The sequence below is a fragment of the Trichosurus vulpecula genome, chromosome 9, assembly GCF_011100635.1.
Source record: "Trichosurus vulpecula isolate mTriVul1 chromosome 9, mTriVul1.pri, whole genome shotgun sequence".
In the NCBI taxonomy this organism is placed as follows: Eukaryota; Metazoa; Chordata; class Mammalia; order Diprotodontia; family Phalangeridae; genus Trichosurus; species Trichosurus vulpecula.
The window spans coordinates 62756074-62782988 of NC_050581.1; the positions used below are offsets into that span (position 1 = coordinate 62756074).

The 26915-nt window shown below is 35.9% G+C and overlaps 1 protein-coding gene and 1 pseudogene across 4 annotated transcripts in view; both read left to right on the forward strand.

Annotated features, from left to right (window-relative positions):
• The window catches only part of AGTPBP1 (ATP/GTP binding protein 1), a 233703-nt gene that overhangs the window by 111235 nt on the left and 95553 nt on the right, over positions 1-26915 (forward strand). For all 4 annotated transcript variants that reach the window (XM_036737617.1, XM_036737616.1, XM_036737618.1 and 1 more), the window contains 5 exons: positions 2956-3662; positions 19483-19566; positions 20800-20886; positions 20974-21122; positions 24321-24408. In XM_036737617.1, coding sequence (XP_036593512.1) covers positions 2956-3662; positions 19483-19566; positions 20800-20886; positions 20974-21122; positions 24321-24408 — 1115 coding nt within the window. The remainder of the gene's footprint in view (positions 1-2955; positions 3663-19482; positions 19567-20799; positions 20887-20973; positions 21123-24320; positions 24409-26915) is intronic.
• LOC118830712 lies at positions 6850-8325 on the forward strand (annotated as a pseudogene).

The following is a 26915-nucleotide window of genomic DNA, read 5'->3' on the forward strand; positions in this document are numbered from 1 at the left end:
TTTGAGAAGCCATGTACAGCAAGTCTTAAGAGAATATGGGCGTATAAAAATGAAAGGATATTCAAGTAGCCGTAAGGAAAACGAGATTGCGTCTGGTACTGAGATTAGCATTTTGTTTATTATTGTTCACCAACTCTTTTACCTTAAACAAGTAGTTTACTATAGAGTTTGACTGGGTTCTTTCTATCTACTTATCAATACAATTCTTCACAGTGATAATTACATTAGATTGCACTCCGTAAACCTAATACTGATAGCTAACTTTCATTGTATTAGAAGAAAAGAAATTAATTTTTAAAGAGAGACTTTCAGAGTCTCTGCGTGTTAGTGTACTTTATTTTAGGTTGTCAGCTTTTAATACTATGGCAGGCGATATGTGAAATAGTTCATCATTTAGTTATGTAATTGGGAAAATATATCTAATATGAAGATGTATTGGTTTTCAAATACCTCTTAATTTTTATTCCAAAAAGAATGTCTCTTCTCTATTACAGTGACTTGTATGTTTAAAGTGTTTGAAGAGTATGTAGTAAGTTTCAGTGATGTAATACAGAAGATATTTTTTAAAATAACTTTGTTATAAGACCAGTGAATTATACATTTTACTGATGTATTTTAAAAGACAGATTAAATTAATTTTGATGACTATTTTCCACTTTAGCTTGCACGTTATTTCCAATATCAGTCACTTCACTTAGAAATTACTTTATTCTATTTGAACTTTCAAAGACCACAGAAGCAGAAGAAGCCAACTTTTTTGCTCAGTAGCCAAACTGAAAAAAACAAAACAAAACAAAAAATACCTTTTGATGACAATGCATAGAAAGTTTTTTTTAAAAAGGGACTCTTCCACAATTTTAAAACCAAGAGTGCCACTACTCAATAATTATTTGGAACCATATGAATGGTGGAGGAGTAGGAGTGAAATGAAGGATGTCTGTGGGCCAGGTGAAGCAGTCACCAATTAGGACAGCAGGGGTCCAAGGCAGAAATTCTGAAGATGAAGCTAGCTTTGTAGATCAGTAACTACTTTTTTCTAGTAAGGGTACTATCATCTTTCCAGTCACACAGGTTCACAATCTCAGAGTCATCTTCACCTCTTCTCTTTGCCTCTCATATCTACTCAGTTGCCAAGTCTTATCGGTTCTGTCCCTACAACATCTTTCCTGTTTGTTACATTCTCTCCACTCATATTACTACCACCCTAGTCCAGGCCCTTAGCAGCCCTCAACTAGACCCAGCATTTGGCATGCAGCATTTACTTAATGAATAAATGCCTTGTTGACGATGATGATGATGGACTCTTGAAAGAGTTTTCTAGGTTGTCTCCTTGCCTCAAATCTTTCCTATCTCCAATACATCATCCACAACTGCCAGATTAATAGTCCATTTAGCATGAGTTTGACTTCCTTGAGCAAAAATCTTTAGTCGTTCCATCTTGCCTCTAAGGTAAAATTTAAACTTTTTGGAGATGGATGTAGCCTTTCGTCTGGATCGAGGCTATTATTCCATGCTTTCTTGTACCTGATCTTTATATTCTAGCCATACCAATTTACTTGTTATTCTTAACATACTTTGTTCTATCTGTATCTCTGCCTTTGCACAAGTCTTCTCCCATACCTGACCTACACTTTTTTCTTATCTCTGGCTTACAAAATCCCTAACTTTCCCTAAGGTTCCATTCAAAAGCACCTCCTATAAGAGGTCTATCCTGATCTTCCTCTCCCCAAGTTATTGATGTACTCCCTACCAAATGACTTTATATCTATTCTACACTTAATTTTCTCTGTAATTGTTGTTTTAGTGAAATATAAGGGAAATTCCTTTAAGACAGAAACCGTTTTGTTTCCTTTTTGTGTATCCTTACCATCTAGCATAATACTTGACTCACAGTAAGCATTTAATAAATCTTTATTGAAGGACCGAATAAATTAATGAAATCAGAGATAAGTTGTCATAGAAAAAATTACAATAAGTATTTTTAAAAAATTTAATATTTGAGACAAGCAAGAGATTAAGATGGCAGCTTGGCCTCTGGTAGCCTGTATATTGGAGTACTTAATATATTTTTATAGGACTTTCAGAATTGTCTTCCTTTTCTGTGCATTCCTCTTTCTTCAGTTATCCTTGTCCTATAGGTGATAGGAATTTCCCTTTTGAGGGGAGAGGCTTTACATTCACAACTCCTGGAACTTGACTACTGTCTACTTTTTTTTAATCTGTATAATTATAGGACTAAGGCCATTGTAGTTTCATATTTCATCTGTGAGCATATTTTATAACTTCATATCTTTAGGTTTTTGGTATCTGTGTTCTCCCAGTTTATCATTCCTGTCCTGCCTTCATTTACTTTCCTTTTATAATCTCGACTCTGTAAAGTTAGCTATTTCAGTAAGGGGATTTAGTGAGGTGACTTTTCCCTCATGATGATTAAAATATTTATATATTTCTCTATATGCCTATATATTTTATTTTTGAGATTTTTTTGACATCTCTTATTCAGGAAGATGAGTAACTTAATATTTTCATTTTCTTTTAAAATCCTCTAATTTTGGGGAAAAATTAAAGAAATAGTGCTTTATTCCTACACACTGATTTTAAAGTTGCTTTATATACTTTATTTTTTTCTGATCTCAGATCTTTGATTTCACTGGTATAAGGAATCTCTTGGTAAGAGAACTTCTATTAATGTAGATCAGCACTTGGTCTGCAGCTTTGAGAGTATTTCCTAAGGCAGTGGAAAGAATAAGTGATGTGTTTGGGGACATACAGCCAGGGTGTGGCAAAGATGGGGCTTGAACCCAGGTTTTCCTCACTCTGAGGATAACTCTGAGCAGTGCTACCACTTGTTTGTTACATTATTGTAATACAGTATGAAGGAATTTAAATGCTATCTTTATTTTTGCTAAATTCAAATTTGCTAAATTTTTTTCATCATACTTTTTGTTTTTGAAGGAATGTGATTTAATTGCCAAAGAACCAAAGCCCTTGGCAAAGGAAGGAAATCTAGGTGGACCTATTGTTGTTCCTACAGCAGGAGAAGAGCCGCCTGTGGAACCAAACAGTCTAATAAATTCAGTGAAAAAGAATATCATTTCACAAGGAGAGGAAGGGGATAAACAACCTGCCTTTTTAGACCTGGCGAAAGAAGATACTAAAAACAGTGATAGTCCATTGCAGCAACAGGAAGGTGATCAAAATAGAACAGTTTCATCAAACCAGTATCTCACTAGTGACCTAGTAAAGGCCTTGGACCGAATAACACTGCAGAATGCTCCCCAAACTTCCCAGAGCTTTACTGCCGGAATAAAGAAAGATTCCAGTCCTCACCTTACCTCCATCACATGCACTAAAACATGTCCACATATTTCTACGTGTGGAAATGTGCTCTTTGAGGGACGAACTGTTCAACTAGGAAAGTTATGCTTTACTGGAGTGGAAACTGAAGAAGATGATGATTCTGCATCTAACTCATCAGTGGAGCAAACATCAGTTGAAGTCCCCAACATGCCACCACTCCATGACTCTGATCTATATGTTGAGATTGTGAAAAATACTAAATCTGTTCCTGAGTATTCAGAAGTGGCTTATCCTGATTATTTTGGTCACATTCCACCTCCATTTAAAGAACCTATTTTAGAAAGACCCTATGGTGTGCAAAGGTGAGTAGTCTATGTCCGTTTTTCCTCTAAAAAAGGAAAATTACAATATGAATAATGACTATTTTTCTTAATTTTCAAGGATAATTTCATTTCTTACATTTGCTTCATGTTTAGGAAGAAAATTACTTCAGAGGGAAGTTATTAGCATTTTTAGTCTAAGAAATGCAAGCACATTCTGAAATTTAAACTTGGTAGTCATTAAAAAAAGCTAAACATTTGTAATTATAATGCCATGTAGAAGAAACTGGAAATTGACCAGTTCAAAAATATATTCATACCATTATTAAGTTGCAAAATGTTATATTGTTTGACCAATTTTTGGCAGATATTCCTTAAAAAGTAAATATTTCAGTTCCATTGTCCTTAGGTTTTTGCCTTAGGCAGGCAAGTTGGAAATAAAATATCAAATGAAAGACTAGATACATTGTACTAATGTGTTATATTTTAAATTTGAGATTGGAAATTTGCAGTAAAAATAAAACATGAAATTAATCTAAGAGATAACTGTACAACAATTGTGGTGGTTACACTCCTGTAGTCCCTGTTATGGGGAGGCTGAGGCTAGTGAATTGTTTGATTAGTTGTTAGCTGAGCTAACCTGGTGTCCACACTAAGTCCAGCACAAATATGGTGAGAGCATGGGGCCACCAGGCTACCTAAGGAGGAATAAATCAGCCCAGGTCAGAGGCCTGGTGCCAATCAGTAGTGGAATCAGGCACTTCTAATCAAGGCAAGATAGGAAAATCTAGCCTTTCTCCCTTGCCCGCAAACCCCAAATAAATGAGTAAAAAGAAAGAAAGAAAAGAAATAATTGAAGTGATTTCTCTAGTTATTTCAGGTAAGTGATGATTTGTAAGTGTTTATAAGACAGAAATTTATAAGTGATTGGCTTAGTGGGACTAATGACTGGACCATTTTATTGTGACTACAGGTGAGATTTTTTGATAGTCATTTATCATTGAAAATATTAAGCAGTTACTTGTTTATAGTCTGTTTCTAGGTGATGGTACTAACTGTAAAAAGAAATACTCAAGAATGTTTGTAGCGTTCGAGACCTGGTAGAAGATTTTTCCTAGAATTTTCTTAAAACACAAAAATCGAATAGTCTCTATCCTCAAGGAGCTTATTTTTAAAGCCTTTTAACATACTCTAGATAATTCTACTGCAAAAAAAGAAAAATGTTAGATATTTATAAATTCCACATTACACATATTTTATGAGCTTGTTTAATGAATAAAACAAGTGTGTGTGTGTGTGTGTGTGTGTGTGTGTGTGTGTGTAAGTATGTATAATAAACAAGTACTCAGGGCTGCCTTTCCTTTGATCAGAACCAAGAAGGTCAGTCCTAAGCCCTTACTACATACATATATACAAGACATAAGTAGATTAAAAAATGCTTTAAAGATATCATATACAATAGTTGTATACTACTACTTTTTAAATTATTCCATGAATAAAAACAGTAAAGTGTTTAGAGCTGTCTTAACGACTTCAATTTTTACTGAAGATTTAGTGGAATCATATGGTTATTACTAAAAGAAATAGACAATAAGAAAGAAATTATAAATTATACATTATAGTATCTTTGTACATGGACTTATTGGTAACTTTGGTTAGCAAATTGTATTTCTAATAATCGATATAAGACAAAATTACATAAACATTGTAATTTCTGATAAAAGTACCTATCAACACTTCATTACTTCAAGTTTTCAAGTATTCAGCTTAAGAAACATTTACTAAATGCTTGTGGAAACAATGATGAAATAGCCCTTGCCCTTAGGGAGGTCTGGGGAAGGATGCAATGTGTGTTCAGATAAGAGAATGCAAAATGTGCTTTTATAACACCACAAAATTATAAATTACCTCAAATATTCATACATTATATTCATCATCTTTCAGTTATTTTCTTCTGATAACAAGTATGGCTGACAGCTCAGGAACTCATGCCATCTAGTGGCAAGAAGCTATATAATTAAGAATAGGAACTCAAGCAAAAGAAAGCATTATACGTTCTTTTAATATGTAGTACTTGAATCATTGTCAGTGAAATTAAGGGTACTAGAACCCCCACCTTAGGAAATGCTTTTAGACAATGGAATGCTGTATGTAACATTAGAGAATCCCAGGATTTTGAGTTGGAAGGGACCTCTGTAGGTATCTAATTCAACTTGAACCTAAAAGGAGCAGCTACTCTAAAAGCCCTGACAAGTTGTTATCCATCTTCTGCTAGAAGACTTCTGTGGAGGGAAACCCATCATCTCCTTAGGTAACACATAACACTTTGTTATAGGTCTAATTATTAGGAAACTTCTTGATGCTAAGGCTAAGTTTACCTTTTTGCAACTTTCACCCACTGGTCTTAGGAAAACCTTTTGAGACCAGAGAATGAATCTGACTCCTCTTCTGCCTGAGAGCCCTTTAGATACTTGAACACAAATATCATATTTCTCCAGAGAGAGTCTTCTCTGCTTCAGGTTAAACACCTTTAATATTCTCAAATGATCCTCATATGACAGACTGACTGTCTTGGTTGCCCTCTCCATCTCGGTTGCTCTCCACCTTATCAAATTTCCTTCCTAAACTGTGGCATCCAGAACTGAACATCTGCTCCAGATGTGGTCTCACCATGGCATGAAACAGCCACTGTCATCTCTGTATTTTGGAAATTCTGTCTTTTCTAATGTAACCTAGAATGACATTAGCTTATTTGGCCCCCAGACATTGATTCATATTGAATTCTCACTGAATTCTCACTAAATTCTCCCTAAAACCTTAGGTCTTTTATTATGCCAGCTATTTTCTAACCATGCCTCCCTCATCTGAATTTGTGATGTTGATTTTTTTTTGCATCCCTGTAAAGCTTTAAAGTTATTGTTACTGGATTTCACCATATTAGATTCAGTCCAATGCCCCAGTCTGTGGAAGCTTTTTTGGATCCTGACATTATCATCCACTGCTATTAACAATCTCTTCCAGTTTTATGTCATCTGAAAATTTGACAAGCATGTCATTTATGTTTTTATCCAAGTTATCGTTAAAAATATTAAAGAGCAGGGGGCTTCGGTGAGGACCCCGGGCAGGGTGCCACTGCCGGTTTGTCTCCGCTTTCCCTCAGTCGCCTTCTTTCAACCTTGTCCACTCCTCGACGTGGCCTCTAGTGTGACGGCGGCTGCGGTTCCTGCCGTGGGTCCCCCTCCTCCCTCCCTGCCCAGCGGCTCCCCAGGCTGTCTGCCATGGCCTTACTCACTGCGGCTGCCCGGCTCCTTGGGGCCAAGAATGCATCCTGTCTTGTTCTTGCTGCCCGACATGCCAGTGCTTCTTCAGCAAATCTGAAGGACATCCTCAGCGACATGATACCTAAGGAACAAAGTAGAATCAAGAACTTCAGGCAGCAGCATGGCAAGACTGTAGTGGGGCAAATCATTGTGGACATGATGTATGGTGGCATGAGCGGTATGAAAGGATTAATATATGAAACATCAGTTCTGGACCCTGATGAGGGTATCCGTTTCTGTGGCTACAGTATCCCAGAGTGCCAGAAGCTGCTCCCTAAGGCCAAGGGAGTGGAAGAACCCCTTCCCGAGGGTTTATTCTGGCTGCTTGTGACTGGACAAATTCCAAATGATGAACAGGTGAACTGGCTCTCCCAAGAATGGGCAAAACGAGCTGCTCTGCCCTCCCATGTGGTCACCATGTTGGACAACTTCCTACTAATCTGCATCCAGTGTCTCAGCTCAGTGCAGCTATCACCGCCCTCAACAGTGAGAGTAACTTCGCTCGGGCTTATTCTGAAGGCATCAATCGGGCAAAATAGTGGGAGCTGATTTATGAGGACTGCATGGATCTCATTGCCAAGCTACCTTGTGTTGCAGCAAAGATCTACCGGAATCTGTATCGTGAAGGCAGCAGCATTGGGGCTATAGACACCAAACTTGACTGGTCTCATAACTTCACCAGCATGTTGGGCTACAATGATGCCCAGTTCACTGAGCTCATGCGCTTATACCTCACAATCCACAGTGATCATTAGGGTGGCCATGTAAGTGCCCACACTAGCCATCTGGTGGGCAGTGCTCTTTCAGATCCCTATCTGTCCTTTGCAGCTGCCATGAATGGACCGGCTGGGCCCCTCCATGGACTAGCCAATCAGGAAGTACTTGTCTGGCTGATGCAATTGCAGAAAGAAGTTGGCAAAGAGGTGGCTGATGAAAAACTTCGTGATTACATCTGGAACACACTCAACTCAGGCAAGGTTGTCCCTGGCTATGGCCATGCTGTACTAAGAAAAACTGATCCTAGATATACCTGTCAGTGGGAATTTGCCCTGAAACATCTACCTAATGATCCCATGTTTAAACTGGTGGCTCAACTCTGCAAGATTGTACCTGAAGTCCTTTTGGAGCAGGGCAAAGCCAAGAACCTTGGCCCAATGTAGATGCCCACAGTGGGGTGCTTCTGCAGTACTATGGCATGACAGAGATGAATTATTACATGGTTCTCTTTGGAGTTTCACAGGCGCTGGGAGTGCTGGCACAACTCATTTGGAGCAGAGCTCTGGGCTTCTCCCTAGAGAGGCCCAAGTCTGTGAGCACAGATGGCTTGATGCAGTTTGTAAGCTCCAAGTCAGGGTAAAGATGGGGACTGGGCAGGGCAGGGAGGGGGAAAAAAATGCCTACCGGAGTGAGAAGACTATTAAGAGAGACAGTACATACTTTTTTGTTTTGTTTCAGAGGGCCTTTAAGGACTTTTAGGATTAAATTATATTTGAGGCACTGACACTAAGTTTGCGGTTATTTAAAGTGTAAATTAAGATTTAAAAAAAGACAGACATGAGACTATCTCCCCTAACTAGCGCCTTTTCCCTGCCCAGTGTGGGAGTTGTCCATTGACTATAGACTGAACTAGACTAATAACAGATGTGGGCCAGGATAGGCCCCCTGCCTCATCTAGAATGGAAGTATGTCCTGCCCCAACAGGGTCAATGCTGGTTACAGGGAATCTGCATTCACTTCTTTACTTTGGAGATGTAGGGTTTTGTTTTACTTAGCCTACCTCCACCCCAACCAGACATCCCCCTACCAGCAGGCCAAAAACTAGAATTCTGACCCCCAAATCACTTTTCCATAGGAATCATGTTGGAGTGTCAGCACCAACCCCAAACACATTAAAACTGCCCCTCCCTCCCCCCAATAAAACACACACACAAACACACACACACTCATGCTTGAGCTGTTAGTTGGTGGGACAGTTTGGCATCCTCTACCACCAGTTGAACAGATTTGGGCTTTTTTAAAATTTTATTTCACCTTTGAAAGATGAGGTATTGGGTACCTTTCACTATTTTAAAGGAACTGTCTTCATGCAGACTTATGTGCTTGCTACTCCCTGAGTTGAAAAGAGCTTTGAACTTACCACTGGGGACTTCTCTTATCCTTTTGTACATACCACTAGTTTAGGCCTCTTCCTCTGTCACAGTCTGTCTGTCTCCATGCCCCACGCCTTGTTTACTGTGAACTGTGTTCACATCCAGATAAGACAGATCAGGCTACAAACCTCCACCCACTTCTTTTTCGGTATGTATTCTAAAGAGCAGGGGCCAGCAAATGGCTTGCATGATGTCTTTATCATATGCCCACAGGGATAATTTTTTTTTTTAAACTTGGAAGTGAAAATTACTTGAGAATGGATTTGAACCTGTTAGTATTAGACCCCAGGACTTAGGGCATTATTAATCTAAATAACCACAACCCGATGCCACCCCCCCCAAAAATAAACCAAACAAACTTGTTTATCCAAGTTGGCTTCTTCCAACCCCCCACCCCTTCACATGGTTCATCGTTTAGAGCCCCATTTGCACAGGTTTTTCAGTGATTCAGAATGCTCTGCTGCCTCTTCCTTGAGAAAGGACTGAAATACACTCCTCTCACTGTTCCTTTCATCCCACCCCTCCAATCCTGCCTGTGTGGATCCCCTGTCCCTGGAACCAGGCTGTTGAGGTGGACACACTGTCTATGAACCCCTGGGTAACTGTCGAGAGTCCTGTTGCAGACTTCAGGTTGTTCTGTATAAAACACAAAATAAATGTTTTTATTAACAAAAAAAAATATTAAATAGCATCATCCTAGACATAGATTTTTGGTGCACTCCACTGGATACCTCTTATTCAGTCAGTGCTTGTTCTATCCATTATCTAGCCCACATCTGTCATTTCCATAAGAAAGGTTATGAGGTAATTTTCCAAATGTTTTGCTAAAATCAAGATAAAATCTATCTCTAGCATTCTCCCTTCAAATATATTCAAAACTTTTTGAAGTAAGAAAATAAGTCTAGTGTTGTACCTCTTCTTGATGAAGTCAAGCTAGCTTTCTTTGATCACCAATTCCCCTTCTAGATGTTCTTTAACTATTTCTTTTTAATAACCAATTCTAGAATTTTCCTGAAAATTACATTCAAGCTCATTGATTTATAGTTTCCAGACTCTCTCCGCTTCCCTTGTTTGAAGAATGGAGCAACTCAGTTCTGCAGCAAGCACCCTTTTCATTTTCTTGAGCTTCCAAATATCACTGACAGTGGTTCAACAATTACAGCCGTCAGTTCCTTCAGGACCCAGGAATGTCGTTTATCTGGTTGAGGTGACTTGAATCCAAAGACAGCTCGATACTGTCTCCTGTCTCCTTACTTATCTGGGGCATCAACTTTCTGTTGGTGATTTCCCCTCTCATTCTCAACGTAAGGGCTGTTCTTCTTGGCAGAGAAAAAAGAAGTATGAAAGTAATCGAGCAGCTCTGCTATTTCTCTGTTGTCATTTATAATTTTATCCATGCCAAGCAGTGGTCCTCTTTCCATTCTTTGATCTTGCTCTTTCACTTAATGTAGCTTTAAAAGCCTTATTTTTTTTGTTGCCCTTAATGTGCCTTAATAGATACAGGTCCTTCTGAGCTTTAACACTCCTGACGCTGTTTTTATGGGACTATGCCATATGCTTACATTCATTCTCTGTTATCTGCCTTTGCTTCCTTCTTTTGTACATATATTTTAAAAATCTAAATTAGTTGGTAATTTCCTTTCCCTTTCAAATCAGTCTCTTCATACAAGTTCAGCTTTTCCTCCATATTGGAATTGTTTCATTAGAATCATCAGATTTTCATCAGAATCTCTTTCTTGAGAGTTTCCTGTTCCTTATGGGTTGACTTCCCCTGTAGAATTTGAATGCATGGGATTCCACCTGTCCTTCCTCTGAACCCTTTGAAGTCTGCTTTCCCCAAATTTAGCATGCATACCGGACTATTTCTGGCTTTCTTTTCCTTCATCATAATTTACTCACAAGGTTTTCATTATGTGTACTTCCAGTAACCCATTCTTCCATGTCAGAACCAGAACCAGAATAAAGCTTCCTACTCTTGGTTCTCCTTCTTTTTGAAGGAGAATATTATCATTAAGCTAAGTGAAGAAATTATCATTTCCTCTGCTTTTGGCAGAGAGAGAACTCTTTCTGGGCTGGGATAAACTAAGTTTCACATCACTATTAAATTATGCCTCTGTGTCATTAAGGGCAACTAGCTATTGTCTTTCGGATTTATGATCTACTTTCCAAACTTTGTATCTATTACCTCTTTTTGTCTAGGTGGTCTGTAATATGCTCAGATGACAAAATAATTTCTGTTTTTTCCTTCATTGATCTTTACCGTAATGCTGTCAACTATTCTTTCCCGCCTCTGGTTCTTGGGTTTCTTCAAGTGATTATACCTTCTTAGTATAGAATATTTAATGTATTCCCTTTTTCATTTCCCCCCCTTCCCAGATCCTTATTATCTATCTTTTTTCTTTTGAATATGTTGTACCCATTCACAGGTATCTTCCCCAGGCATCCATTTTATTCCACTAATTCTCAGTGATAGCTATACGATGAATTTTGTTTCTTTGTATTAGGATCTCTAGTTCCTTTTGCTTATTGCCCGTACTTTGGGCATTTGAATGTAGAAATTTGAGGACATAGATTTTACTATTGGCTCATTTCTTGGATTTTGTTTTTGAAATTCTAGTATATTTCAACTGCTGTCATTCCTTTGTAGCTGCTCTCTATAGTATCTAGAGTGGTGGATGTTGCACCCCTTTTGATTAGATTTGCCAGATACCAGGCGAATAAATGTTTACCAGACTTTATTCAAAGACTGGTAAGATATTCTTCCATCCATGACCAGTAGTTTGTCATCCCCCACATTAAACTGTGACCCAGAAATCCAAATCCCACTTTGAAGCACCAACTTTGGTTTTCCCCTTTTGCTGCAACCCTTAACATTAAAGGGCAGCAGTAAGGGTAATGTAATCTGGTCCCTTATAGTCCTTGAGGTTCTTCCACGAGACTTTGTCATCTTTGGCAGTACTTTCCGGGTTCCTTTTGGGTTTATTGTTTGTGCTCATTTGAATCTTCAGAAGTGAGTAGTAGTCATTTGTTTTGACTAGAATTGGATAAATGTCTCAGAAAGACACTAGATTCCTCTCTTGTTTTTATAAGGTTGACAAATATCTTAGCACCCTTTATCAGGCAGTGATCGACCACCACAATTAATTTCTTCTTGTTTGACTAGTTCGACACAACCACTTACTCCTTCCTCTCATCCTTAACTGAGTATAATCTCTCATCTGATTGTTTGTATGTCTATAACTTGCAGGATAAGCGACTGCTTCCTCCTCACAGTATCCTCTTTGGGGAAAAGCTTCAGATTTGTTTTTTAGCTCAAAGTGTACAGCAATCATTTTCCTTCCCCTCATTTTCTATGTGACATTCTTTGACTCTGTCACCCCCTGACAAGAATCTTTTCTTAGTTTGTCACTCCATATAGTTTTTATCCCCTTACTAAAGACCTGATTCTAATTTTAGTTTGGAATAATTCCTTGTCTCTGATAACCTGAAATGTTAGAGTCCTTGAGTCCTTTCAACCTTCCCTTCTAGGAGGGAGACCAGCTTGCACTTGGAACATAAATGAGTAGTCACTTGGCTGTGGTGACATTATAAGAAAGTTTACATGCAATTGACTCCAAAATTTTCATGCTTTCCATATTGATTAAAATTCTCAGCCTTGTCTTCTGAACTACTTGTGAACACTTCCAGGTCACCTTTTAAGCATCTCACTGAGACTTTTGTAGTCATTAATAATATCTTAATAAATTGGCATCCACCTGTAGCTTCTTTTTCTTTTTCTCAATTCCAAAAACAGTTTGACAGCTACACCTTACCTTTTCCTGTAGAAACTAGAAATTGCTTGCTGGATTTGGAAGTGGATGATTCTAGGTTTGGGAGGAGTGGAGGAGTTTTGGGTTGGAAGAGGGATCATTTCTAGCCAGAATTCTGAGCTAGTTTTCATGATGGCTGTATTCTATACCTTGTGGTTTTGGATCTTCCTCATGTGATGTGTTATACAGGGTGTCCCTAAAGTCTAGACACATAGGCAAAAATGCATATTTTGAAATATTTGGACTATTAACAGACCTTAGCCCCCTTGACTTCTTTTTCCGGGGTATGCTAAAGGAGAAGGTGTACTCAATGAAAATCATAGATACAACACACTTGATTGAACACATAAAGAGTGAATGTGCTAAAATTGACAGCAATGTGGAGTTATTGCATCCAGTTCATGTGAATCTTGCAAAGCGCATCAACCTTTGCACCACAAATGATGGAAATCATATTGAAGATGTTATTTGTTAATATTCCAGTTAAATGTTGTTGAAAATTTCATTCATTTCATTTCTTGAAAATATGTATTTTTGTGTCCAGACTTTAGGAACACCCTCTGCAAGGTATGTTTTACCTGAATTTCTGGTGGGCCTCCTTGCTTAACCCTTACAACTTGTAGTCACAAATTCTTTTTATACTGCCAAATCTGAAAACAAATTACCAAAAAGTCACAGAGGTTATGCAAATACTGTTAATGCTAAAAATACCAAAGAACTCACACTGGTTATCACAGCCACTGTTGATGCTAAGAAATAAAATAAAACCAAACCGCTAACAGTGGTCATAAACAAAAAGCTTTCTTTATTCTGTTAAAGGACAGAAATTAGACACATGCGCCAGGGCTTTCCTCTAGGAGGAGACCCAAGGCAATGAGGTTAAACCTTGATATTTATAGTTCTAACAGGCGATAATATAGCTAGACAAAGAAAATATGGTTAGACAAACAATGCAGCATAACAGCAACAGTGAGATAAGGTTGCCTAGTGACAAAACGTCCAAAAATCATGTAAACTTGCTTAGACTGTTACTACAGCCAGGTGACTACTCATCTACGTAGGCTGGTCTCCGTCCTGGAAGAGAAGGTTGAAAGGATTCAAAGACCCTCCACATTTTCAGGTTATTAGAGACAATGAAGTATTTCTAACTAAAAAAGGAATCAGGTCTTTGGTAAGGTGGGAAGTCCATTCATAGCAGGACTTCATGTCTGTGCCTGCTGGTGGTTGCTTGAGTTCAGGGACCATTAGTTTTGTGACTTAGTTGCAGTAGAATTTATCCAGAGCGTGAATGCAAAGGATCGTTGTTATGCCAAGCTCAGGGCACAGTTTGCTTGCTGGGCCTTAGCTTTGGAAAACAAGGTATCCCCTAATAGTAAAAAGAGAGTAGTGAAAAGAGGGGGGTGGTCTTGGCATGGGGACCCTGATAATATCTAGTTGATCACATGACAGCATTTAAACTTGAGTAACCAATCAATCATTAGTTTCAATTATGCTACTTAAAAGCAACTTTTAAAGAAACAAGCATCTGAGGTATAATTAATTACCGTTACTTAGCTTTTATTTTGACCACTCTTTCAATCTAAAGTAGTCAGAGGCCTTTCTCAGTGGTGCACTTTTAACCTTTTAGGTTGCCTTAATATAAAAATCACCTGGTTGTCGGTTGCCTTAACTCTAAGGGATTCCATGTTCCCTGTGCAGACTGTTTTTAAATAAATAAAGGAAAGCCTCCCTTTAGATGTTCCTATCTCTTTGCATTTAAAGTTCTTGCTTTCTTATTGAGAATTTATATAATAGTAAACTCAAACTGAGAATTTAAAGTGTTGGTTCTTTTTTTTTTTTCCTTAGGTGTTGGGAATGTTTTTAATCAGGAGGACAAAAGTTTCTACTTTATTTAATTTTCTTAGTCTGTTGGTTTCTTCTACTGAGAGCTTATTAAACTTTTATTTACAGTAGTAATCTTCGAATTTGTTCTGGGTAGCTGATTCTTTTGGTTTAAGATAATTGACTTCAATTACAGACTGCCTGAGTTAAAGGGACTATATCTCCACATAGAATAAAATCTTTTAAACGAAATTTAAACAAAGTTTTGAGTTTACATGGTTGAATATAGACTGGTTCTGTTACAGGAACTTTATATTTTGAACCTTCATATTCTTAAAGTGTTACTGTTTGGGAATGTGTACTTATTAGTTGTAAGAAATATTGTTGGGACAGGTCATCTGTTATTCTTCCGCTGCACTAGTGATTTTTATTTTGCTAGCCGGGTATCTGGGAAGAGTCATACTTTTTCTTTTTCTTTCCTTTTCCTTTCCTTTTTTTTTTTTTTGCAGCTGTCCATTATAGTTTGAACTCTTTTCACATCTGAATCCCACCTGTGATGCCTACCACTGGTCCTAGACAAATGAGTCTAACAGAAAAAGATATTTTGAATTTTGCCCATATCTTTGATCAATCTTCCTCAAAAATACTCTGACACTTTTAAAGTTAAAAATATTAAGACGTAACAATAATGATGTTATGGTGGAATAGCTTTTACCAGTTGAAAATCTTAAGTCTGTTTAAATAGGTTTGAAAAAATTATGTTTTGATATAACTGAGATTTTGAAACAAGTTCTTGACAGAAGGCACTTGTATCCAGAACAGAATAATTGTGTGATTGATAAATAGGAACAATGGAGTGTGGGTCAGGGGAAATGCCTGATAGAAGGGAGTAGGCATAGGTCTCAAAAAGAGTGAACATGAAGACAGTGAGGTTTAGGTGTAGAAAGGTTTTTCTGATTGTAGAAAAGCAATCATTGGGTTTAACAGAGCATCACCATCAGGCTGCTATATAACTTTTCTTTCTTTTCCTGTTTCTGCAGCCTGCAAGGAAGCATGGGCTGAGATCAGGGAACTTGGAAGGGCAAACTGGGGCCTTTCAGTCAATCAATCAACCAATGATTATTGAGCGCCTGCTATGTGTGAGGCACTGTACTAGGCACTGTGGGGGATACAAAGAAAGAAAGGTAGGTTGATGCCAGATTGTGGAAGGCTCTGAATGCCAGGCTAAGGAGTTTGGACTTTATCCTGTAGTAAGTGGGAAACTGTTGAAGTGTTTTTGAGTAGGGGAGTAACACAATGAAAGTTGTGTATTAGGAAGAATACTTGCAAAAGCAGGTTGGTTGGAATGAGGAGAGACTGAAAGCAGGAATACGAATTAAAGAGGATCTTATAAGGTGTGATAATAAGAGCCTAAACTAAGGCTGTGGCAAGGGGACTAGAAAGGAGGGATTGGACCTAAGGAGACAATAAGAAGGAAGAAATGATAGAAATTGATGACTGATTAGATAATGGGAGGGGGTAGTTAGCAGGAGAGAGAGGAATCATGAGTCTGAGTGTTTGAGCCTGGTTTGATAGACACGATGATGCTAAATTTGACAGAAATACACACCTGGGGGACTGAGAAAAAGATAAGGAGTTTGATTTAGATATTTTAAGTTTGAGGTGACTGTTGGTATACAAATGGAAATGTCCAGTAGTTAACTGGGGATATGAGAATGTTACTCGGGAGATAAAAGTCACATGTGGAAATATAGGCTTGAAGTCATATACTTAAGGGTGATAGTTGAAGCCGTAATAGTAGATGAGATCTCCATGGAAAAGAATGTAGACAGAAAAGAACAGAGGGCCAAGAGTTTGAACAACTTCCACATTTAGGAGTTGAGAGGAGGAGGAAGAGAAGTCAGCAATTAAGACAAAGAAGGAAGTGATTGGAGATGCAGGGAGATGCAGGATAGTGATAATTTAATGGAAGCAGACTGCTTGAAGGAGTAGTTAATCAATCTTGAAAAATGATAGTAAGAGATCCACTAAGAAAAGGTCATTACCCTTCAAGAGTTTGATTTTAGAAGAGTGGAGGGCATTGTCAGTTGCCATTTCTCTTATAAGTTGTAAGTAGGCAAATTGCTCCCTATTGTGTATGTTAGTCTAAATCAATTTCACAAATTGAATTGAGGTGCTGAGTATATAAAGCCAGCTATATCATAGGCCCTATCCTCAAGAAGCTTAGCATGTAATGAAGCTGTGGAGGGATTACAGATTCACAAAAAACTGTGGTAAAAGAGGAGAAAAGTTTTTAAAAAGATGTCTAGTTAAAGGACTATGGAAAATTTGAAGGAGAGATTTTATCCGAGGGGATGAGAGCCAGATCAAGTGGTCATGGAAAGAAGGTTTCATCAAAAAAGTGGCATCTAAGTTAAGCTGTGATGAATGGGAATAACAAAGCTTAAAGGGCTTTTTACCAAAAATTGGCAAGGTTCAGGGTTATTAGAAAGAAGAATTCTTGTAAAGCGTGGAGGAAAAAACAAAGAGGTGCCGGTTTGTGTTTACGTGTTTGTTTTTCTTAAATCTTACTCTAAACTTCATAATATCTATCAAAGTGAATTAGCGACACTAGTTGTTGGTAATGCTTAGCTGTTTTAATAAAGAGTTCTGTTATTATGAAAAAAGATAACAGTGGGAAAAGTCTACTTCTGTGTCTTAGTTAAACACATCTATGACTTATCTAACTGTTCAGAAGTAAGTTGGTGCAGAGAAAAGAGCATTGGCTCTGGAGTCTCAGGACTTGGCTTCTAATCTTGCCCCGGATATTGTCTTTGTGACCTTGCTCAAGTCACTTAACCTTTTTGGGCTGCAATTTTCTCAACTGTAAAACAAAGGGTTAGGTTAGGTGACCTCCAAGACCCCTAACGACTCTAGATCTCTGATCTTAAGACTTTTACACTGGCTTCTTGATGGCACCTTGCCTTAATTGCAGGTAAAGAACTGAGGAGGAAGTGATCCTGAGTACTGGCCTTACAAATCTAAACCTGTAACATGATGATAATCGTTACAGACTGCTGCCGCATTGTTCCTTACATAACTTCCATGAAAGTCTAAAGTGCTTATTAGAAAGTAAAATGCAAAATAATTACATTTAATGGTTTGAATGGCTTCTATATTTTTTAATTCATCGTCGTATGAATTGAGCAAATAAATCAAGTAAATCTAATTTTATTGGTAAGAGTGAACCAGAGTGAAGGATTGCCAGTATAATTGAAAAGATAGATTTTGATATATTTGGAAAGAGGTACATAATATATTTAAAAGATTATTATATTTTAAATGAAAAACCTTCAAATCAAAAGGCAGTGAATAGAATACATTAGGAAATTAGGAAGTCTATTGCATTGGCTTATAGAAAAAATATAGGGGAGCAATGAAAAGATTATTATATTTGATCATATATAACTTAAACTTTATGAACTAGATGTATGCAAATATGGAAAACAATCACTTTAGACTGAGAATTAGGGAATTACTCTGGTCAGGTCATTGAACAAATCACTTAGGGCCTCAGTTTCCCAGTCTGGGAGTGGGATACAATGAAGGAATGGAGTAATTTATTTCTAATTCCTTACAACATTCAACTTCTTTGAACCCTAGGGTTTCAGAGTTAAAGAGCTTGTTCTGCTTTACATTGATCCTTAATGCTGATTTTAAGATGTTAGGTTTTAATATAGTAAAAATTATAGCCATGAAGACTAGTACTAATTAAGAATAACTTTCAGTACTTGTAAACTTTTGTTGCTAAACCACAGCACAACTCACTTATCCAATGTTTTTGGAAAATGAAGTATTCCAAATTTTTTTCACATAACTGGAGCTCTACTATGTGAAGTGTAAAAACTTGTTATTTATTTTTAATATCTTAAAATGAAACATTTTCTTTTCCTCTTTAAATGCTGAGAGGTGAAAGGAGAATTGACCTCAGAAAGCCCTGTGTTTGAATTCCAGCTCTAGCACTTACTGGGGGTATGACCTTGAAAAGGTCTTGTAACTTCTCAGACTCAGTTTTATCATCCGAAAATTAGGAAAAATTTATTTGGAAACAAAATTATTTTGAGAAAAGCAGTTTGTGAATAATAAATCATTATGTAAATGTGAATTCTTATTCTGAATATAATTTAGCTTTTATTATTGAGTCAGGATCATCATCGATAAAAATCAGCTTTTGTTCTATACTGTCTTAATTATGCCTTAAGAGTAACAGATCTCTAGGGCTGTTTGCTCCTACCCTAAAATGCCCAATGCTACTAGGCTTTCTTGGCTTTTTCATTTTTGTCAGCCTCTCTGTTACTGTCAGTGTTCTTGATGCCTTTATCTTCCACTTTATTTATACAAAATCATCTGAGTAAAGACCTGAATGTGGCTCTCTGCCTCTTTTATGGAATAAAGTACCTAAGCTTTATTATACCTAGATGCTCAGAGACCCCTTTCTACTTGATTGAAGTCTCATTTGAAAACAAGTGGTATGTTTCTATAATTAATGGCTCTTTAAAGGAAAATACTTTGGTATAAGTTACCTATGTATTGATTATTTACATACATCATCTCACAATTGAGGTATAGTATGGGATGTGCCTCCCAAATGTATTTGAAGACACTTTCTTTTTAAGACATTTTGTATGAGATTTTCTTTAAGCTCAAAACTTACTTTGGAGAAAGCAGAATGTTGACATTTGAAAGTCCTAATTCCAATCATATTTCTTTTTTGTGATAACAGGACAAAAATTGCCCAGGATATTGAGAGACTAATCCATCAAAGTGATATCATAGACAAAGTTATGTATGACCTGGATAACCCAAAGTAAGTATGTAAATTTGGCAATTCTTGCTTTTCATTTTGCTTCTTTTTTATTTTTATCATCTGAATAACATTTGTGGTTTTTAAAGACATGAATATAAATTCATCCACCACTTATTTGACTATAGATTATCCATATTGCGTTCCTATATAAATGAATGGATAATTAAATATTGCTTATCATGGCAATTCTTGGTAATTTCATGCAATATGATTATGTGTTTTGCTTCTGCTGTCTTCTCTTATATACATATTTTAAGTAGTAATAGTCCAAGAATTAGAGCCATACCAAATTGCCGCTTTTATAGCAGTTATCACTATTAAATAACACTATTAAGTTTTAGCATCTGAATAATAAGTAAAAGAAAGTTAAATATTTTGAGTATGAAAGTTAAGGGTGTTGGTAGCTTGTTATTATTTTATTTTTTGCTATTAAGAACCATTGCTTCCTTGGAGTGAAACGTTGACAAGTTTTAAGTGATAAATTCCTTTTCCCCCATTTTGGTTTGTGAGAAAACTCCTGTAAACTTCCCCAGCTACTAACACTTGGATCAGAATATGTTAAAATATATATGTGTGTATGTATGTATGTTACATATGTATATATTATATGTCTATATAATATGTCTATGTGAAAACATTTTTGGATTAAATTGGATACATATACACAAGAGTGTATATTGTTGTATATCTAGTTCAATTTGATTAACATTTATTACACATCTCCTGTATATGAGGCACTGTGCTAGGCACTAGGGGTATTATATACATGTATATGAGTATATTTGTATATATGCACATTTATACATCAGTGCTGGAACTGGGGATATATCCATAATAAAGGAATAAATATTGTATTAACACATTCCTTAAGTAAGGTTTATAGTTTTTTAAAAATTACATTTCAGTTTATTAATTTATTAGATAATAGTAGAATAGCATGTTTTGATTTATTTTTTGACCTAGAGCTCAGTATTTTGAAGAGTAGCGGTTCTTTACTAGAAATGTAAAAAGTTTTAAACTAATAAATTAGCTGTCCCTCACAATTAAATTGCAGATAGAATATTCACTAATATATTTGTTTTGTGCTGTAGATTTTAGCCCTTTTTCTGTGATATATATATATATATGTACATACATATATGTGGTTCTTAAAAAATAAAATGAAACATTTACTTTTGTCATCTGTATAAAGTGATTTTTAGTATTTTTGCCTGTCTTTTTTTTCTTTTAAAGTTATACTGTACCAGAAGAAGGAGAAAGTTTGAAATTTAATTCCAGATTTGAATCTGGAAATTTAAGGAAAGTTATTCAAATTAGAAAGTAAGTCTTTATCCAATTTTACACTTAATATATACCCAGGAATTTTTCCTATTTTCAACAGATTTATTTTTCTTTGTTCATCTTCAGAAACGAGTATGATCTTATTCTGAACTCAGATATAAATAGCAATCATTATCATCAGTGGTTTTACTTTGAAGTCAGTGGAATGCGGACAGGCATTGGATACCGATTTAATATCATCAACTGTGAAAAATCCAACAGTCAGTTTAATTATGGTAAGACAGTTTTCTATCCCTTTTAGGATGCTTAAAGGGATCTTATACTATCTGCAACAAAGGATATGATTTTAAAAATTGTCAATATCTTTTACAAATCAAATGAAATGTGTTCATATAGGATGCTGTTTCATTCATAAAATATTTTAAATGTGTAAAATTGGAAATAACACCAGTTTTATTGTTTATTTTTCATGAATATGTGAAAGATTCATGATTTCATTTTATAGGACTCTATAGATTATATTTTTAAGAACCTGAGTAACGTCAGTAATAATAAGAGGCAGCAAAGCAGAGTGACTAGAGTAGGGGTAGGGAACCTGTGGCTTTGAGGCCACATGTGGCCCTCTAGGTCCTCAAGTGTGGCCCTTTGAAAGAATCCAAACTTCACAAAACAAATCCCCTTAATAAAAGGATTTGTTCTGTAAAACTTGGACTCAGTCAAAAGACCCCACCTGAGGACCTAGAAGGCTACATGTGGCCTCGAGGCTGCAGGTTCACTACCCCTGGACTAGAAGATTAGGCTTGTAGTCGAGAGATCTGGGTTCAGATTCCTCCGGTTAGTCAATAAAAATTATTCCACAAAGTAGTAGTATTTTATGGACCCTTCTTAATTTGATATATTCAATAAGTTCCTTTTAGTATGAATGAAGTTATAGGTTTAATGAAAGGTGGTACAGTAGATATTGGAGCCAGAAAGATCTGAGTTCAAATGTTATCTCAATTACAGAGTGACTCTGGGCAAATCCTTTAGTCTCTTTCAGCCTCAACTTCATCTATGAAATGGAAATACTAATAGCAGTCAACTCACAGAGCTGTTGTATCTATCAAATGAGATAGTATATGTAATTCACCTAGCAAACCCTAAAGCACTATGTAAATACTTGCTGTTGTTATTTGTGCAAAGTTGTTTGAAATTTGTGGTGTATATTGAGTCACCGATCAGATTCAGTTCTAGAGAAAGACCAGCATGCTGGCAAGAAGCCCAGCTCCCTAGAATTTAAAGCCTATTAAAATCTGTAGTGCAGAGAACTGTGGACAGCAAGGTGGTGCAGTGGGTAGAGTGCCAGGCCTAGAGTCAGAAAGACCTGAGTTCAAATGGGGCCTCAGACACTTAATAGCTATGTGACCTTGGGCAAGTCACTTAACCCTGTTTGCCTGTTTCCTTTTCTATAAATTGAGATGGAGAAGGAAATGGCAAACCACTCTAGGATCTTTGCTAAGAAAACCCCAAATGTCATGCAGACACAACTGAAATGACCAACAATGAAAGCAAGTTTCCTCAATTTACTGTCATTTAGTTACTTGCATTAAAACTTTTTTTGGAAAATAACCCAGGGTCACACTCCCCTCTACTCCTTGTATGATCTCTGATAAGTTATTTCACCTGTTTGGTCTTCAGTGTCCTCCTCTATAAAATGATGGGGTTGCACTGAATTTCTTCTGAAGTCCATTTTAACTTGCACTCATCATCCTATTATCCTTATCAAGCTTGAAATTGTTGACAATTTTAGATAAGCTTCAAAGGTTTAATATTCAAAAAAGTTCAGTTAAATAGGCAAGTTTTTAAACAATGGTGACATGGAGCATCATGTTTTTTATTTCAAGTAGTATTAAAAATGGCTGAAAGCAAGCAAAGGGATAAATGTTAAGGGAATATTTCTGAAAATTAGAGTATTCATGAGGAAAAAAGGTTAAAATATTTTCCTAATCATGAGATATTTAACATGTGTTACAAAGAAAATGTGAAATTAATATTGCATAATTTTGGGATAAAAGCTTTAGCAAAATTCATTTTCTTAATGTAATATTTTAGAAAGAGACTTTAGACATAATGGACTGTTATTTAGTTCAGTTAATACAAACTTTCTTTTTCTACCAAATTTTAAAATATATTGATTAAGAGTATTTTCAAAGTTTCTATGCTCATTCTATGCTCATTTCTATGCTCATTTTCTGTTTTTTCAAGGAACCCAACTTAAGAAACATGTTAATATAATATTTGTTCCTTGTTTTTTGGGGAAGTAAGAGGCAAGGTGAAAAAAATCAGCCTTCAAGAGATAATATAGTTGTTGTTTTTTTCAAAAAATTACCCTCAAAGATTGAGTTGTTTAAGGTATTTCCCATTCATTTCTAGTTAGCTCTGACATATTATTCCTTTCAACATAAAACTGTTTTTAAAAAAGAAGTATTAGCAAGAATTGAATAAATTTGATTTATCTTTGCTGTGAGGACCTTTTTATGAGGAAAATGTCAAAATATCTCAATTTTATGGGATGAATATAGATAATATTCTAAAATAAGTAGGCTTTTTATCAGCATCTCATAATTTAAGACTTTCACATATTGACAATCATACTATGAGTAAGTAGTATTTTGCTAACCCAGAGATTAGCATTATACAAAATAGTTATCTTACTGTGAAATTATTCTTAACTATATTATGAAGTATAATTAAGGGTACATTTCTTTTGGATTCTTCATTTGGAAAAGTGCTAAATGCCACTGTGTTTTTATTATTTTCATTGTGTTATTTTCTATGTCATTATCCTAAACTTCTGCTATATTTGTATAATTGTATATATATAAAATAGTTTATTCTTTGGATAATGGCTAGGTTGGTTCCTTCTGCGCTCCACATTTAGCAGATTAAAAAACTACAAATGTCTACTTCATCTCTGATGGCTGCAGTGTGCTAAGGCAACCTATTTTTCTTAACCAACACTATATCTGGAGCCTCTCAATTATGACTGTTTTCAGTGTGATTCATTATTTATTGGCACTTCATTTTCTTACTTAGATATTTGTAACTCAAAATATGTTTACTGAATTTCAACTTGTTGGGTTCAGAATTGGGGAGAACTTTTAAAAAGCTGTGATAAGAACTTGTGATTTGGGTATCATCTTGTTATTATAGAAAGGGTTCATTGAGGTGAAAATTTTCTCTACCATTTACCTAATATTTTGTTAATACATAATGTATCAAAGTGATTTACTTTAAAGTATCAATCTTCACTTCCTCTGAATTTCTAGCTTTAGAAATATTTTACATATATCATTTGATGAAAATGTCATGATATTAATACACGTTTGTTTTTAAGTAAAATATAAATATAATTTTCTTAACTTTCATTATTTACATTTTTAATTTTGGAGTGTTTTCTTCTTAATATGTTGTTTTCCTTTCCTTCTTTGAAGGTATGCAACCCCTTATGTATTCAGTCCAGGAAGCATTACATGCCAGACCGTGGTGGATTCGTGTAGGTACTGACATTTGTTACTATAAGTAAGTATTCTAAGATTTAAATTGTTGAACTAATCTTTTCCTTTATTACCTAATGAGATTAAGGAAAAAAACTTGATTCTCTTTCAACATCGATGTATGAATTACTAAATGTTTTCTGAGGTACATCTTAGTACTCACTCCTTTTAACTGACCATAGTTTAAGTTATTTTTTTTTATCAGGAAGCTTAAGAGATAAGAGCTGAAAGGAGAAATTCAAGAAGTATTTTGTAATACTTTGGTACAATGATGATATCACTTTTAATTCCTCTCTCTGTAGCTTTCATAAATTTATATGTGCTTTTATTTCATATTTCTGTTTTGGAAAAATTTTGATTTCTTAAAATATTTTGACATTTTAATTATTTTGTCATTCAACAGTTGTGTGAGTTGTATGTATTATAAGGGTTCAAATATTAAGCAGTTTTTAATTTACTCTGATCCTATTTCCGATAAGTTTACAGTTAAGATCTCTCAAGTGGTTCCTTCTTCTGAAATATTTTTACTTTGAATCCTGGCCTTGTGTACTGACCTATAATATTAAATTGGGTTTATCTTTGATTCTTCTCTTTTATCCAATTTTCTTAAGCAGCACAGAGAATAGGGTGCTAGACTTGGAGTCAGGAAGACCTGAATTGATACTTGTTGGCTGTGACCTTGGGAAAGTCACTTAACCTCTTTGAGCCTCCATTTCCTCATCTGTAAAATAAGGAGTTTGGAAGTGATGTCCTCTGAAGTCCCTTTGAGCTCTGAATTTACAAACTGTGATCCTATGCTCTAACCAGTTAGCAAATTTTATCATTTCTGTCCCTTCCAGAGTTCTATGGCTCTTCTCTTTCTCATTCTCTCTATCTTGTTCTTTCTCGCTTATTCTCTCTCTCCTTTTTTTTATTAAATATTTTTTCCAATTACATTCAAAAACAATTTTTAATGTTTGTTTTTTTAAATTTTGAGTTCCAAATTTTTCACCTGCCTTTCCTCCTCAATGAGAAAGCTAGCAGTTTGTTATAGGTTGTCATGTGAAGTCCTGTAAGACATATTTCTATATTAGTCATGTTGTGAAAGAAAACATAGACCAAAACAACCCCCAAGAAAAATAAAATTTAAAAAGTATGCTTCAGTCTGCATTCAGATTCCACCACTTCTTTTTCTTGAGGTGGATAGCATTTTTCATCATAAGTCCTTTGTAATTGTCTTAGATCGTTGTATTGCTGAGAATAGCTAAGTCATTCACAGTTGATCATTGTACAGTATTGCTGTCATTGTGTACAATGTTCTAATGGTTCTGCTTGCTTCACTTTACATCAGTTTATATAATTCTTTCCAGGTTTTTCTGAAATCATCTTGCTCATTATTTGTTAGAGCGCAGTACTATTTGGTCACAATCATGTACCACAAATTGTGTAGCCATTTGCCAGTTGATGGGCGTCTGCTTAATTTCTGATTCTTTACTGCCACAAAAAGAGCTGCTATAAAATTTTTGACAAATATAGGTCCTTTTCCTTTTTTTTAATCTCTTTGGGATACAGACCTAGTAGTGGTATTGCTGGGTCAAAGGGTATGCACAGTTTTATAGACTTTGGGGCATAATTCCAAATTGTTGTCCAGAATGGTTAGATCAGTTCACAACTCAGCTAAGAGAGCTTTAGTGTTCCAGTTTTCCCATATCCACTTAAACATTTGTCATTTTTCTTTTTGTCATATTAGCCAATTTGATAGGTTTGTGAGGTGGTACTTCAAAGTTTTTTTTTAATTTGCATTTTTCTAATCATTAATGAATTAGAGCATTTTTTCATGTGACTATAAATAGTTTTGATTTCTTCCTCAGAAAACTGTCTGTTCATGTCTTTTGACCATTATCAATTGGGGAATGACTTGTATTCTTGTAAATTTGACTCATTTCTCTGTATATGAGAAATGGAGCCTTTATCAGAGAAATTGGCTGTAAAAATTTTTTCACAGTTACTATTACTGTGTATTTCCCTCCATTCTGTTTTCCCCCTATTTATCCTTCTCTGTCTCTCCTTTTGCCCTGTTCCTCCTAAAAGTGTTTTGCTTCTGACCCCTGCTTCTCCTAGTCTCCCCTTCTTTCTATCAGTTCCTTCCCCTCTCATTTCCTTCTCCTTCTATTTCCCAGTAGGGTAAGATAGATTTCTATACCCATCTGACTGTGTATATTATTCCCTCTTTGAGTCAACTTCAATGAGAGTAAGTTTTGAGTGTTGTCTGCCGTGCCCTACCCCCAACTTCCCCTCTACTGTATAAGCTCTTTTATGTGAGATAATTTACCCTGTTCTACCTCTACCTTCCCTCATCTCTCAGTTCATCCCTCTTTCTCACCCCTTAATTTTTGTGTTTTAGATATTATTCTATCATAGTCAACTCATACCCATGCCCTCTGTCTATATATACTCCTTCTAACTGACCTAATAATGATAAAATTCTTAGTAGTCACAAGTATCATCTTCCCATGTAGGAGTATAAAAAGTTTAAACTTATCAAATCCCCTA